Here is a 13,212-nt window from a genome sequence, read left to right as displayed (position 1 = left end):
TTTTCTTTTTTTTTTTTGAGACAGAATCTCGCTCTGTCACCCAGGCTGGAGTGCAGTGGCACGATCTCGGCTCACTGCAACCTCCAGCCCCGGGGTTCAAGCAATTCTCCTGCCTCAGCCTCCCAAGTAGCTGTGACTACAGGTGCGCACCACCACACTCAGCTAATTTTTGTATTTTTAGTAGAGATGGGGTTTCACCATGTCTGCCAGGACGGTCTCAATCTCTTGACCTCGTGATCTGCCCACCTTGGCCTCCCAAAGTGCTGGGATTACAGGCGTGAGCCACTGTGCCCGGCCTATTCCCAATTTTTCTTAGCAAAGAATGGAAAAGCTTGTGGGTCAACCTTAAGGATAGTAAGTTTCATTTACAAATGAGTAACAAATTTCTGCTGCTGGTACAGTATTTGCCACTCACTAGCATCCAAAAATTTCACTAGATTACTTCATAATGGAGAATGAATCCCAAGTGTCTAGGATCCTCCCCCATTAAATTCTTGACAGAAGACCCACAAAGACCATCTTTAAAAGCCTTAAGTCCTACCAAGTTAGTTAGCTTTTTTAAACTCACATCTCTTGATCAGTGTAGAGCCAACATGTCATATGTAGGTAAAAAATCAACCCACAGTAGGCATCAAGTGTACTGAAGCTTCAGTTAGGAGTAAGTGGTTCCACCTTTGGATTGAGGACCCTAGTCAATGATGATCCTATTTTGTAATCCAGTTGTAAGACATCTGGGGAGCAGAGGGAAAAAAGTTAATGCTATGGAGTTGTCACTCCAACTGAAGAAAAATTATTAATAGGAGGAGCAGAACTTCAGTTCTGGAAAACTTTTTTTTTTTTTTTTGAGACAGAGTCTTACTCTGTCACCCAGGCTGGAGTGCAACGGTGAGAGGCTCATGGCAAACTCTGCCTCCCCGGTTCAAGCAATTCTCCTGCCTCAGCCTCCCGAGTAGCTGGGATTACAGGCACGCAACACCACACCCGGCTAATTTTGTATTTTTAGTAGAGAAGGGGCTTCACCATGTTGGCCAGGTTGGTCTCAAACTCCTGACCTCAGGTGAGCCACCCGCCTCCACCTCCCAGAGGGCTGGGATTACAGGTGTGAGCCACCGCGCCAGGCCAAGTTCTGTTAAACTTTTAGTAAGGCTGAAGGCTTAGACATGTTTTGACCATTTGTAACTGATAATGAGACTCATCACAAGGTACCCACAAAATTCACTGCCAGTCACCCTGCTACGTCAAAGCCTCTCCTACTTCAGCACCTACCTAGGCATAATTTTAACTGACATTTTAGCAATAAAACTTTTATTTGAAGATATCCTTGAGCCACAAATCTCTCTGGATTTAGATTTCAAGCAGTAGGAAGTAAGATGGTTTAACCTGCAATTCAATAAAAGAACTTCACATCAAACTTCAATCTTTAAGAAGCTGCTACAGCTATAATGTAAGGTTAAGAGTTTATTCTTTCAAAGCAGGTCTCCTCATCTCTTAAACGCTATACATATGAAGTAGATAAAAACTGCAGTTTCTTTTTTGGTAGCATTTAGGATCTACAAAAGTGATCCTTCAATTACTTGGAATTTCAAAAAATAGAGGTTACCTAGTAACAATGCACCAGTAGAACACAAAATACTCTGATTTTGTTTAGTCTGTGGGAAAAGAAAAATCTTTAAGCTGGAAAGATTTTGTAGTCTTACAAAGATTACATTGGAATTGGAATTACTGTAGTTCGTTTTTCCCTCTAGGAGGGCAGCCATTTCTCTAAAAGTTTTGTAAAAGTTAAGACTAGGATTTCAAAATGCAAGCAGATGTTGATGAAGCATACGAAATGGGCAACTCCATTTCTACTTCGGAGCCGCAGCGACTCCGACTTTGTGCCCCAACCCTGTAAAGGGCAAAACCTCATCCCTTCGGTGTAAACTTTCAAGAGAAGTGGGGCAGCACACTTTAGGCGTTTCACCAAGAGGCTGGCGACATGCTAGGTCAGGTTGTCCGGAGAATCGGGGCTGAATGGGAGAGATCTTGAGGGCAAGAGCCTCAGAGACCTTCAGGCACCGAGGTCGTGAAGGTTTCCACGTGCCCCTCTCTAGCTGCTCCCAGGGGGAATTAGTGGTTGCTACAATAGTTTAAGAGGGCCGTGGTTTTTCGCAACCCGGGCGGGGAGATGGCACTTTGGTGTAAGCGAGGTAAGGTGGGTGCACTGGGATCTCCGCTCTCGGAGCCTCCAGCTGACTGCCACGCCGACTTGTGGCCAGACCTGCGACCTCCGCCCTCCCCCGCGGCGCCAGCCTCTGGAATCTGGCGTCGCCCCCACCTCTCCAGTCGAAGTGGGAGTCCCTCTGTGCGGGGCCTCGCCGCCATACCCAGGCCGAATGGGGGTGGGGAGGGAAGCTGGCAGAGCTCGGCCTCAGGATCCGCGCCCCTGTGGAAGGACGGCAGAGGGAAACCGTTTCACCAGCCTCTCCCCTTCTGGGGTCTCGGGAAACACGCGGTAATTACCGAAGAACCCCGCACTCTGTGAGAGGCGAGGCTGCGGGGCTGCCGGGACGGTTTGAGGACCGGGCTCGGCCGGGGAGACTCCAACCTTCACCCTCCCTGGCCCCCGGTCCCACTTCCCGCCGTCTCCCGGCGCCGCCACTTCAGGCAGCCCACTCGGCCCGGCCTCTCCCCGCGCCCGGACCACCCCCCACGGGGTGCTCTCACTGCGCAGCGAGTCCCTCCGCTGCCTCCTCCCAGCCCAAAATGGCGGCGATGGCCGCCGAGCTTCTCGTCGCCTTCCTCAAAGGCCAAGGATCCCTCCGCGCCTACTGCCCCGCCCATCTTAGCCGGATCTATTTTCTGCCCCGTAAAGATTAACGCCATCAATGAACTCTTTGATTGAGTTCGGAGAAGGCGGGTCCAGTTGTGCCTCCTCACAGCTAATCGTTGCCAAAAAAGCGAGAATATTGGCAGAAGGCTTGACCAATCAAAGAAGGCAGCGATGCGCGCGCGGTCTGCCCCCGCGCAAGGGTAGATGGGTTTTGGAGTCTCGGGTGTGGCTGTTGACGTTACAGGCCCTTGGATCGCTTTTCAGGCTAGAAGAACTACAATCCCCAGCAGGCACCGCGCGGTCAGGCTCTCTCCTCCCCCCCATCTTAGTGGCCTGAGCGGCTTGACCAGAGCTGCTGCAACTGCAGCAAGAGGTAGGGCTCAGGCGTTGGGAATTGCACCGACAGGCAGTCGCACAGAAAGGCACACAGATGTAGTGGTGTGCATAGCCCTTGACAGCGAATAGGTCAGTTCCACCTTTGCAAAACCTCTTTCCATGACTATCTCCCCTCTTCCAAGAAATCCATCCTTATCCTAGTTGGGTTTCCCTCCCAGCTGCATGTAGTGCAAAGACCTCTTTCCCCTTTCTCCTGTTTCCCTTTCTGAGAGGAAGGAGGGAGGTAGGCCAGGACCTTAGAGGAAAAGTCCTCAGCACTAGGCTGGCCCAGGTCCCAGCTGTGCTTCTGGCCTTTGGAGCCCAGCTTGGGGAGAAGGTTGGGGGTGCAGGGCTGCATCAAGATTGGGGCCACTGGAGACAGTGGGGAAGGACTCGTGAGCTTGCTCCATGTTCTCCTGTGGCAGCAGCAGCGCCGCTGCACTCCCAGCCTCCCCAGGCAGTCCTCCTTTGCCCCTTTGGTGGTTGGGGAAGCAAAACTTACACCTGGCTTCCTGGCTGCCAACCTGGACCTCGGTGACTTCCAGGAGGACAGTACAGGACATGAGTCCTGGTGAGGGACCCGAGGAGCAGGACAGAGAAGACGGCCCCTGAATCCCATTTGGCCCCTTGCTGGCTGGAGGTGTGAAAACCAGCGGTGGAGGCAGCCTTCGGGGCCTGCATTTGAGAATAAGGGTATGAAGGGCTGGGGTACAAAATGGCTGCCACTGCCTGGGCAAACAATTCTGGGCAGCCAGAGTATTCCTGAGAACGTTCCTTCAGGATTTAGGTTTCTGTTGTTGTTCAAAGCAGGTGTCACTAGTTCCAGGCGTCTGCTGAAAGATTTGAAACGGAAGATGATGGCCACTCCGAACCAGACCGCCTGTAATGCAGAGTCACCAGTGGCCCTGGAGGAGGCCAAGGTAAGTCCCTGCCCTCCTGCCCACCCGAGCACCACGAGCATGGGTCCCACAGCTGAGATCCAAACTTCTTGTCCCAGATGTGTTGGTAGATTTGGAAAACCAGTATTTTGACGAGTCCGTACTATGCACTAGGCAATAGGCCGGAATCCCAGTCTATGCTAGCTTATGAAATCTTAGTAACTGGCCGGGTGCGGTGGCTCACACCTGTAATACCAGCACTTTGGGAGGCCTAGGTGGGTGGATCACGTGAGGTCAGGAGTTCGAGACCAGCCTGACCAACATGGCAAAACCCTGGCTGTACTGAAAATGCAAAATTAGCCTGGCATAGTGGTGGCGCATGCCTGTGATCCCAGCTACTTGGGAGGTTGAGGCAGGAGAATCGCTTGAACCCAGGGGTGGAGGTTGCAGTGAGCCAAGATCTCGCAATTGCACTCCAGCCTGGGCGTCAGAGCGAGACTCCGTCTCAAAAAAAAAAAAAAAAATCCTAGTAACCCTTTCAGGTAGGAATTATTTCCAATTCCCAGAAGCTAAGGTTCTGAGACCTGAAATACCTGTTCCAGAATCATGCTGTCTACAAGCAACAGACCCAGGGTTTAAACTTAGGGCCTTCTGACAACAGAACATTGCCTTGACCTCAAGTCCAAGAGGGCATGGAGGGACTGGGTTGAATGTTTACATTTTGTCCAGGCTAAGAACCAAGTCTGAAGCAGGAAGAAGAGTTTTTGGTTCATAATTTGGAATGGACCCAGGCAGGCAATTCACTTGAGACCAGAAGTTCAAGACCAGCCTGGCCAACATGGTGAAACCTCATCTCTACTAAAAATACAAAAATTAGCTGGGCATGGTGGCACCTGCCTGTAATACCAGCTACTCAGGAGGCTGATGCACCAGAATCACTTGAACCCAGGATGCAGAGGTTGCAGTGAGCTGAGATCACACCACTGCACTTTAGCCTGGGCGACAGAGTGATACTCCATCTCAAAAAAGAAACAAAAACAAAAACAGGCCAGGCGCAGTGGCTCATGCCTGTAATCCTAGCACTTTTGGAGGCTGAGGTGGGTGGATCACCTGAGGTCAAGAGTTCAAGACCAGCCTGGCCAACATGGTGAAACTCTGTCTCTACTAAAAATACAAAAATTAGATGGGCGTAATGACAGGCGGCTGTAATCCCAGCGACTCAGGAGGCTGAAGCAGGAGAATCACTTGAACCCATGAGGCAGAAGTTGCAGTGAGCTGAGATTGCGCCATTGCACTCCAGCTTGGGCAACAAGAACAAAACTCTCTCAAAAAAAAAAAAAAAAATGCTGGAAGGTGGGTGCAGTGGCTCACACCTGTAATCCCAGCACTTTGGGAGGCCGAGGTGGGCGGATCACCTGAGGTCAGGAGTTCGAGACCAGCCTGACCAACATGGAGAAACCCCATCTCTACTAAAAATACAAAATTAGCCAGGCGTGGTGGCACATTTCTATAATCCCAGCTAGTTGGGAGGCTGAGGCAGGAGAATCGCTTGAAACTGGGAGGCGGAGTTTGCAGTGAACTGAGATCATGCCCCTGCACTCCAGCCTGGGCAACAGAGCGAGACTCCGTCTCAAAAAAAAACCAAAAAACCAAAAAAACCTGAAATTAGCCCGGCGTGGTGGTGCATGCCTGTAATCCCAGCTGCTTGGGAGGCTGAGGCATGATAATCACTTGAACCCAGGAGGCAGAGGTTGCACTGAGCTGAGATCACGCCACTGCACTCCAGCCTGGGTGACAAAGTCAGACTTTCTCAAAAATAATAATAATTTGTAATGGAGGTGGGGGTAGGATATAACCCACGAAAGAGGAGAGAGAAAGATCATATCAGGCCCTCAGAGGATGGCACTTCCCAACCTGGCAACAGGAACCCATGCTTGTTCAGCCCGTGTTCTCTCACTACCTGCCCTTACCCATTCTTCTTTAGTCCACGACTCCCTGTAGATGAGCAGGGGGCTTAGGACAGGGGTCAGAGAGCTTCTGACCCACCCTGCCTAGCCTATTCCGTGTTTTCTGGATTGACTGAATTCGGAATTCATGACGTGTCAGGGCTGCAATGTTCAGCCAGGTCACACAGTGTATCTACAGTAGTGGTCATGGTGGTAGAGGGCCAAGTCTTCAGGAGGGAGACAGCAGGTAGGGCTGGGGGCTGGGCTCGCTTGGGTGAGGGTGGAGGATCAATAGGGTACTTCTACTGAGGGCTGGGAGCATGTGACTGATTGTGCACACCAACAAGCCACCATGCCTTGGCATCCCAGTGGCCTTGCCTCTCCCAGCTGGGGCAACAGCTCTGTCTCATTTGGCCCAAGCCACTGGTGGAAACAAGGGCTATTGCTTTTATTTCGTGATCTCCCTGCAGGTGAAGTAACACAACAAACTCCACATACATACATACCCCACACACATACACACCCTGACATACCTCCTTTTCCCTGAAATTCTCTTCAGGGTCTGCAAAACACACATGACATATGCCTGGCTCTTAAGGGCCGCGCATACACCACATTCCTCAGTACACACCCTGTGTGCATGGACCATGCTCACATGTCTCTGAACTGCGTTGCATATTATTCAACAACATACCAGTGGTAGTGGTTATTATTAGAAATTGCCCAAACCACAAACTTAGAGCAATTCATTTCCCATCTCCCACACCCAGTACTCCCACCCTTCCCACAACAGAGATAAACAGATGCCCTGAACATACACTCTCTTGACAGCCTTTATACCTCTTAGATAAGTTCTGGAACTCTCTCACTGCAGACTGGAGGCTGACCCTCCCTCTCTTTGGAGAGGATCTCTTTCCTGCCATTCATATTGGAGAGTGATACCACCTACCAACTTCTGCCTGGAATAAATATGTTCCATCATTTTATTTTATTTTATTTTTAATTTAATTTAATTTAATTTAATTTAATTATTTTATTTTATTTTTTGAGCCAGAGTCTTACTCTGTTGCCCAGGCTGGAGTGCAGTGGCATGATCTCGCCTCACTGCAACCTCCGCCTCCCAGGTTCAAGCGATTCTCCTACCTCAGCCTCCCAAGTAGCTGGGATTACAGGTACGTGCCACCACGCCCGGCCAATTTTTTTGTATTTTTAGTAGAGATGGGGTTTGGCCATGTTGGTCAGGCTGGTCTCAAACTCCTGAACTCAGGTGATCTACCTGCCTTGGCCTCCCAAAGTGCTGGGATTACAGGCGTGAGCCACCACGCCTGGCCCGCTGCATCTTCTTTATGCCAGAAGGATAGAGAAGGGGAGTCTTTTTTTTTTTTTTTTTTTTTTTTGGAGACTCCAGCTCTGTCACTCAGGCTGGAGCACAGTGGCGCGATCACAGCTCACTGCAGCCTCAACCTTCTGGACTCAAGTGATCCTCCCACTTCAGCCTCCCGAGTAGCTGGGATTACAGGTGCTCACCACCATGCCTGGCTAATTTTTTGTAATTTTTGGTAGAGATGGGGTTTCGCCATGTTGCCCAGGCTGGTCTTGAACTCCTGGGCTTGAGCAATCCACCCTCCTTGGCCTCCCAAAGTGCTAGGATTACCAGCGTGAGCCACTACACCCGGCCGTAAGTCTTATTTCCCAATATCTTTTGGATCTCCCTATCCTATAATCTTTAGTCCACTTAACAGATATTTACTGAGCACTGCCCTTGTGCTGTGCATAGGAATATAGTGGTGACTTGGACAGACAGACGAGATGCGTTCTCACATGAGGAAGACAGATGTTAAATGGCCATATGCTAAATGCTATGTGCTAACTGTGTGACGTGATAGAATCACTAGGGAGGCGAGATGGGGGAGTCTACTTTAGGTAGGGTGGTCAAGGAGGGGCTCCCTAAGGAAGTGACATTGGAACTAAGCTCTAAAAGATGAAAAAAGGTAGCTGGCAGTGGTGGCTCACGCCTGTAATCCCAGTACTTTGGGAGGCCGAGGCGGGTGGATCACTTGATGTCAGGAGTTTGAGACCAGCCTGGCCAACATGGTGAAACCCCATCTCTACTAAAAATACAAAAAATTAGCTGGGCATGGTAGTGGGCACCTGTGATTCCCAGCTACTCTGGAGGCTGAGGCAGGAGAATCGCTTGAACCTGGGAGGTGGAGGTTGCAGTGAGCTGAGGTCAGGCCACTGCACTCCAGCCTGGGTGACAGAGCAAGACTCTGTCTCAAAAAAAAAAAAAAAAAAAAAAGCCCAGGTGCAGTGGCTCATGCCTATAATCCCAGCACTTTGGGAGGCCAAGGTGGGCAGATTACTTGAGGTCAGGAGTTCCACACCAGCCTGGCCAACATGGTGAAACCCCATCTGTACTAAAAATACTAAAATTAGCCTGGCATGGTGGTACACACCTGTAGTCCCAGCTACTCAGGAGGCTGAGGCAGGAGAATCGCTTGAACCCGGGAGGCGGAGGTTGCAGTGAGCCGAGATGGCAACACTGCACTCCAGCCTGGGCAACAGAGTGAGACTCACACACACACACACAAAAAGATGAAAAAAAAGCCATGCAAATAGCTGGAAGCAGGATCAGCTGCATAATTTGTGGGGCCCAGTGCAAAAGGGCACCTTATTCAAAAATTATTAAAAAGTTAAAGACAGTGGCCAGGTGTGGTGGTGCATGCCTGTAGATCCAGTTACTTGAGAGGCTAAGGCAAGAGGATTGCTTGCTTGAGTCCAGGAGTTTGAGGCTGCAGGGAGTTATTATTGCACCTCACTGCATTCTTGCCTGGGCAACAGAGTAAGACCCTGTCTCTAAAAATAAGAGTCTTTTTTGTTTGTTTGTTTGTTTGTTTCGAGATGGAGTCTCACTCTGTCGCCCAGGCTGAAGCGCAGTGGCGCGATCTCAGCTCACTGCAAGCTCCGTGTCCCGACTAGCTGGGACTACAGGCGCCCGCCATCACACCCGGCTAATTTTTTTGTATTTTTAGTAGAGATGGGGTTTCACCACATTAACTAGGATAGTCTTGATCTCCTGACCTCGTGATTCACCCATCTTGGCCTCCCAAAGTGCTGGGATTACAGGTGTGAGCCACCTCGCCCGGCCTGTTTGTTTGTTTTTGAGATGGAGTCTCGTTCTGTCACCCAGGCTGGAGTGCAGTGGTGTAATCTTGGCTCACTGCAACTTCCGCCGCCCACATTCTCCAGCCTCAGCCTCCTGCATAGCTGGGATCACAGGCACGTGCCACCACGCCTGGCTTATTTTTGTATTTTTCGTAGACATAGGGTTTCACCATGTTGGCCATCCTAGTCTCGAACTCCTGACCTCAGGTGATCCGCCCACCTCGGCCTCCCAAAGTGCTGGGATTACAGGCCTGAGCCACCATGCTGAGCCTAAAAAAACTTATTTTAGGCCTTGCGCGGTGGCTCACACCTGTAATCTCAGCACTTTGGGAGGCTGAGGCGGGTGGATCACCTGAGGTCAGGAGTTTGAGACTAGGCTGGCCAACATGGTGAAACCCTGTCTCTACTAAAAATACAAAAAATTAGCCAGGCGTGGTGGCACGTGCAACCAGCTACGTGGGAGGCTGAGGCTGGAGAATTCCGGAGGCAGAGGTTACAGTGAGCCGAGATTGCACCACTGCACTCTAGCCTGGGTGACAGAGCGAGACTCCATCTCAAAAAATGAAATAAAATAAAAATAAGGTTTTTTTTTTTTTTGAATAACATGTTTAAGACAAGGACAGCATGAAGCCAGGTGTGGGGCCTCTGTGGGACTTCACAGGTCACCTGCCCATGAAGCCAGTGGTGTTTGAAAGTCAGGTTTTCTGGGAAGAGGGAAGAGCCGGTGCCATTTGGGCTTCTGATCAAGCAAATGCATCAAGATCCATCTTCTATCCCAGTTTTCTTCTTCTCCTACTTTACTCATTTGGACAGTATTTATGGAACTCCTACTCAGTGCCAGGTATTATTCTAGGCATTGAAATTACAGAGTGAAACACACAGGCAAAATTCCTGCTCTCACCATGAGTTTACTTGGGGAAGGTTGGGGGACAGACAGTAGACAGGTCTCTTTGTAAACAAATGGTTGCAAAAGGTTGAGGGGCTAAGAGTGACCAAGTTAGCTGAGTGTGGGAAAGTAGGCTTCAGGCTAGGTAGAGAGGGAAAGGTTCCACCTCCAAGGACAGGCTGTCTGATCCATCCTTCTTCCTCCTCCCTCTCTTTAGACCTCTGGTGCCCCGGGGAGCCCCCAAACACCCCCTGAGCGTCATGACTCTGGTGGTTCCCTGCCCCTGACACCGCGGATGGAGAGCCACTCAGAGGATGAAGATCTTGCTGGGGCTGTCGGTGGCCTGGGCTGGAACAGTAGGAGTCCCCGGACCCAGAGCCCAGGGGGCTGCTCAGCGGAGGCTGTGCTGGCCCGGAAGAAACACCGTCGGCGGCCATCGAAGCGCAAAAGGCACTGGCGACCCTACCTGGAGCTGAGCTGGGCTGAGAAACAACAGCGGGATGAGAGGCAGAGCCAGAGGGCCTCCCGGGTCCGCGAAGAGATGTTCGCCAAAGGCCAGCCCGTGGCCCCCTACAACACCACCCAGTTCCTGATGAATGACAGAGACCCGGAGGAGCCCAACTTGGATGTGCCCCATGGGATCTCCCACCCAGGTTCCAGTGGGGAGAGTGAGGCCGGGGACAGTGATGGGCGGGGCCGAGCACACGGTGAGTTCCAGCGGAAGGACTTCTCTGAGACTTACGAGCGCTTCCACACCGAGAGCCTGCAGGGCCGCAGCAAGCAGGAGCTGGTGCGAGACTACCTGGAGCTGGAGAAGCGGCTGTCGCAGGCGGAGGAGGAGACTAGGAGGCTGCAGCAGCTGCAGGCGTGCACCGGCCAGCAGTCCTGCCGCCAGGTGGAGGAGCTGGCTGCCGAGGTCCAGAGGCTCCGGACCGAAAACCAGCGGCTTCGTCAGGAGAACCAGATGTGGAACCGAGAGGGCTGCCGCTGTGATGAGGAGCCGGGTACCTAGGGGTGCCTCCCAGCCTGGTGGACCCAAGGAGAAGGTCCCATTTCGTGCACACTCAGGCCAGCTGGGTCTCAAGGAGGCAGGTGGCAGATGAAAACCACCGTCAACACCCTGTGCGCCCTGAGAACAGCTAAATCGGTTCAGACTCCCACCTCACCATTTCCATAGTTGGCTCTTTTGTGTCATCTTACCCTTTACAGAGAAATTAAATGGCCTTGGTGGGACCAAATGGGAGTATCTAGGATTGATTTCACTAGGGCTGTTGTGAGAACCAAAACATTTGCCCCAGAGAGGTCTGAGTGGGGTCCCAGTCCCTGCTGCCCCAAGCCTGGCAGGACAGCAGACCTCTGGATGGGGACCTCCCAAGGTCTCCAGGATACCTGAATCCTGCTCTGTGGGTGTTGGAGCAATCAGACTGCACAGAAGGTTTTCTAGGTGGGAGGGAGTTCAGTCAGGAGCCCCCAGTTTCGGCCAGAAACTGACGCTCAAGATAGCAGATCGCTGTGAGGAGTTGTGAGCTTTCCCTGGAGGAGAGAACGGGGGTTTTTGGAGAAGACCCAGGCCCAGGGGTTCCTTCAGAGTTTGCTCCTGAGCTCCCTGTATTCTCCCCACAGTTTAAAGGCTGGACTAGATGGGTGCTGGGTGCCTTGTGCCTCCTTGTTCTTGACAGCCCCCAACCCTCACCCCTCTCTGCAGGGTGTTGGGCCTGAGGTTAGTCATCATGTGTTTGTGTTTGTCCCTTACCTCCCAAGGGTACTAAGGGAGGCGCTCTCCTGATGGAAAATAAAGTCAAGAGACAGAGGGGGACAGCACATGGATCCCCAGCAGAGCAGAGCAGAGCAGCTTGGCTCTCCTGGTGCCTGCCATGTGTCTGTCCGTCCTGTTCCTCTCAGCCTCATCATGTGGGTGTGAATTCTCTGAAGTGTGTGAGGCCCTCGCCTGTCTGCATCAGAGAGAGCTGGGTCAGCCTGGGTAACGCAGATACCACCAGCCAGCGTCAGGCTCTGAGACAAGCTCACCCACCCCCTCGCACTCAGACCCACCCTTCCCCAGACACCCTGTCTCTTCCATCCCCTCCTGGTGCCCTTGCAGACTGGTGTTGGGTGTCAGGCAGCAATAAACATGGACAACTAATGGTGGCGGAGGAAATTAGTCAACTCACCAGTGAGCCAGTGCTGGCTGTGCCACCAGGCAAGGGGAGGGGCAGAGGCCTGGCTGCCCAGTCTGGCTTCTCTTCCAGGCCCTCATCTTGACAGGCCACATTGGGCAAGATGAGGCTTGGCCCAGGAGCTGCTGGGGATGGAAATGTTGATGAAATCTTGTGTGTTGCCAGGACAACTTTCATTTCTATCCTGCCACACCCAGGCCTGGCCAGAGCCTCCTACAATGAAACACAGAACAGATTCTAGGAACGCATGGGTTTCAAGAGAAAGCAAAATCCCATCCTGGGAGACCTGCCCCTGGAACCCTGGGTCCTCAGACAGCTCAGTCAGGAAGGGCAGCAGGAATGATCATCGCCACTTTGCAGACGGGAAACTGGAGGCTTAGCGAGGAAGTGGCTTTTTGGATTCCAGGAGAGCCTCTGGAGGCCTGCCTGCCCCTGTGGGGTGCTGTGGGGTGCTAGCCTGGGACCCACAGGCCCCTTGGCATTTGCTGGCAGCCTCCCAGCTGCATTCCTCAGCATGGAGCCCAAGGGAGAGAGGAGGCCCGGGACAAAGGTGGACAAAGGTTGTTTACCCGGAGGTGCCTCTGTGTGTGTGTGTCTAGGAGGTGAGAGAAGATTCCAGAGGGCTGCTGGAGTGTCGGGGGAGGGGTGTGGGTGAGGGTGCTGGGGGCTCATTGTGGGCTGGTTATGCCAGGGAGGGGCAGGTGAAGAGTTTGGCCTTTCTTGGCCCAGAAGCTGAGGAGCCTGGAGGCAGGGAAGCTGCCAGCTGCTCCTCCAACATCCCCCTTACACATAAAAGGCTGAAGGGCGCAAATAGGGCAGCACCTCGGTGGGTTAATTCCCGCACCCCCACCTCACCCCACTGGAGGGCGGGTGGGGCAAGAAGAGAACAAAGGAGAGGATGCTAGCCGGGAGTGTGGGAGGGCCTGAACCCAAATGGGAGGGGTCCGTGAAAAGGGTCCCTGTCTGCCCCTCCCCC

At 52.3% G+C, this 13,212-nt stretch overlaps 1 protein-coding gene across 8 annotated transcripts; it reads left to right on the top strand.

Moving 5' to 3' along the window:
- The first annotated feature begins 1,414 nt into the window (after nucleotides 1–1,414).
- Nucleotides 1,415–11,302, top strand: HEXIM2 (HEXIM P-TEFb complex subunit 2). Of its 8 annotated transcripts, none has more exons than XM_004041516.5 (4): nucleotides 1,415–2,491; nucleotides 3,730–3,877; nucleotides 3,995–4,104; nucleotides 10,277–11,302. In XM_004041516.5, exons 3-4 carry the CDS (start codon nucleotides 4,039–4,041, stop codon nucleotides 11,069–11,071), a joined length of 861 nt encoding a protein of 286 aa, XP_004041564.1. In that variant the 5' UTR covers nucleotides 1,415–2,491; nucleotides 3,730–3,877; nucleotides 3,995–4,038; the 3' UTR covers nucleotides 11,072–11,302. The 8 variants fall into 8 exon arrangements, with proteins under 8 accessions (XP_004041564.1, XP_018883641.1, XP_018883642.1 ...); XM_004041518.5 differs by lacking the exon at nucleotides 1,415–2,491 and adding an exon at nucleotides 2,937–3,182; XM_004041515.5 differs by lacking the exon at nucleotides 1,415–2,491 and adding an exon at nucleotides 2,937–3,274.
- The last annotated feature ends 1,910 nt before the right edge of the window (nucleotides 11,303–13,212 follow it).

The sequence above is a fragment of the Gorilla gorilla genome, chromosome 4 (assembly GCF_029281585.2).
Source record: "Gorilla gorilla gorilla isolate KB3781 chromosome 4, NHGRI_mGorGor1-v2.1_pri, whole genome shotgun sequence".
Lineage (NCBI taxonomy): Eukaryota > Metazoa > Chordata > Mammalia > Primates > Hominidae > Gorilla > Gorilla gorilla.
The sequence above is the reverse complement of the archived record's forward strand: the minus strand, read 5'-3'. Positions and strand labels throughout refer to the sequence as shown.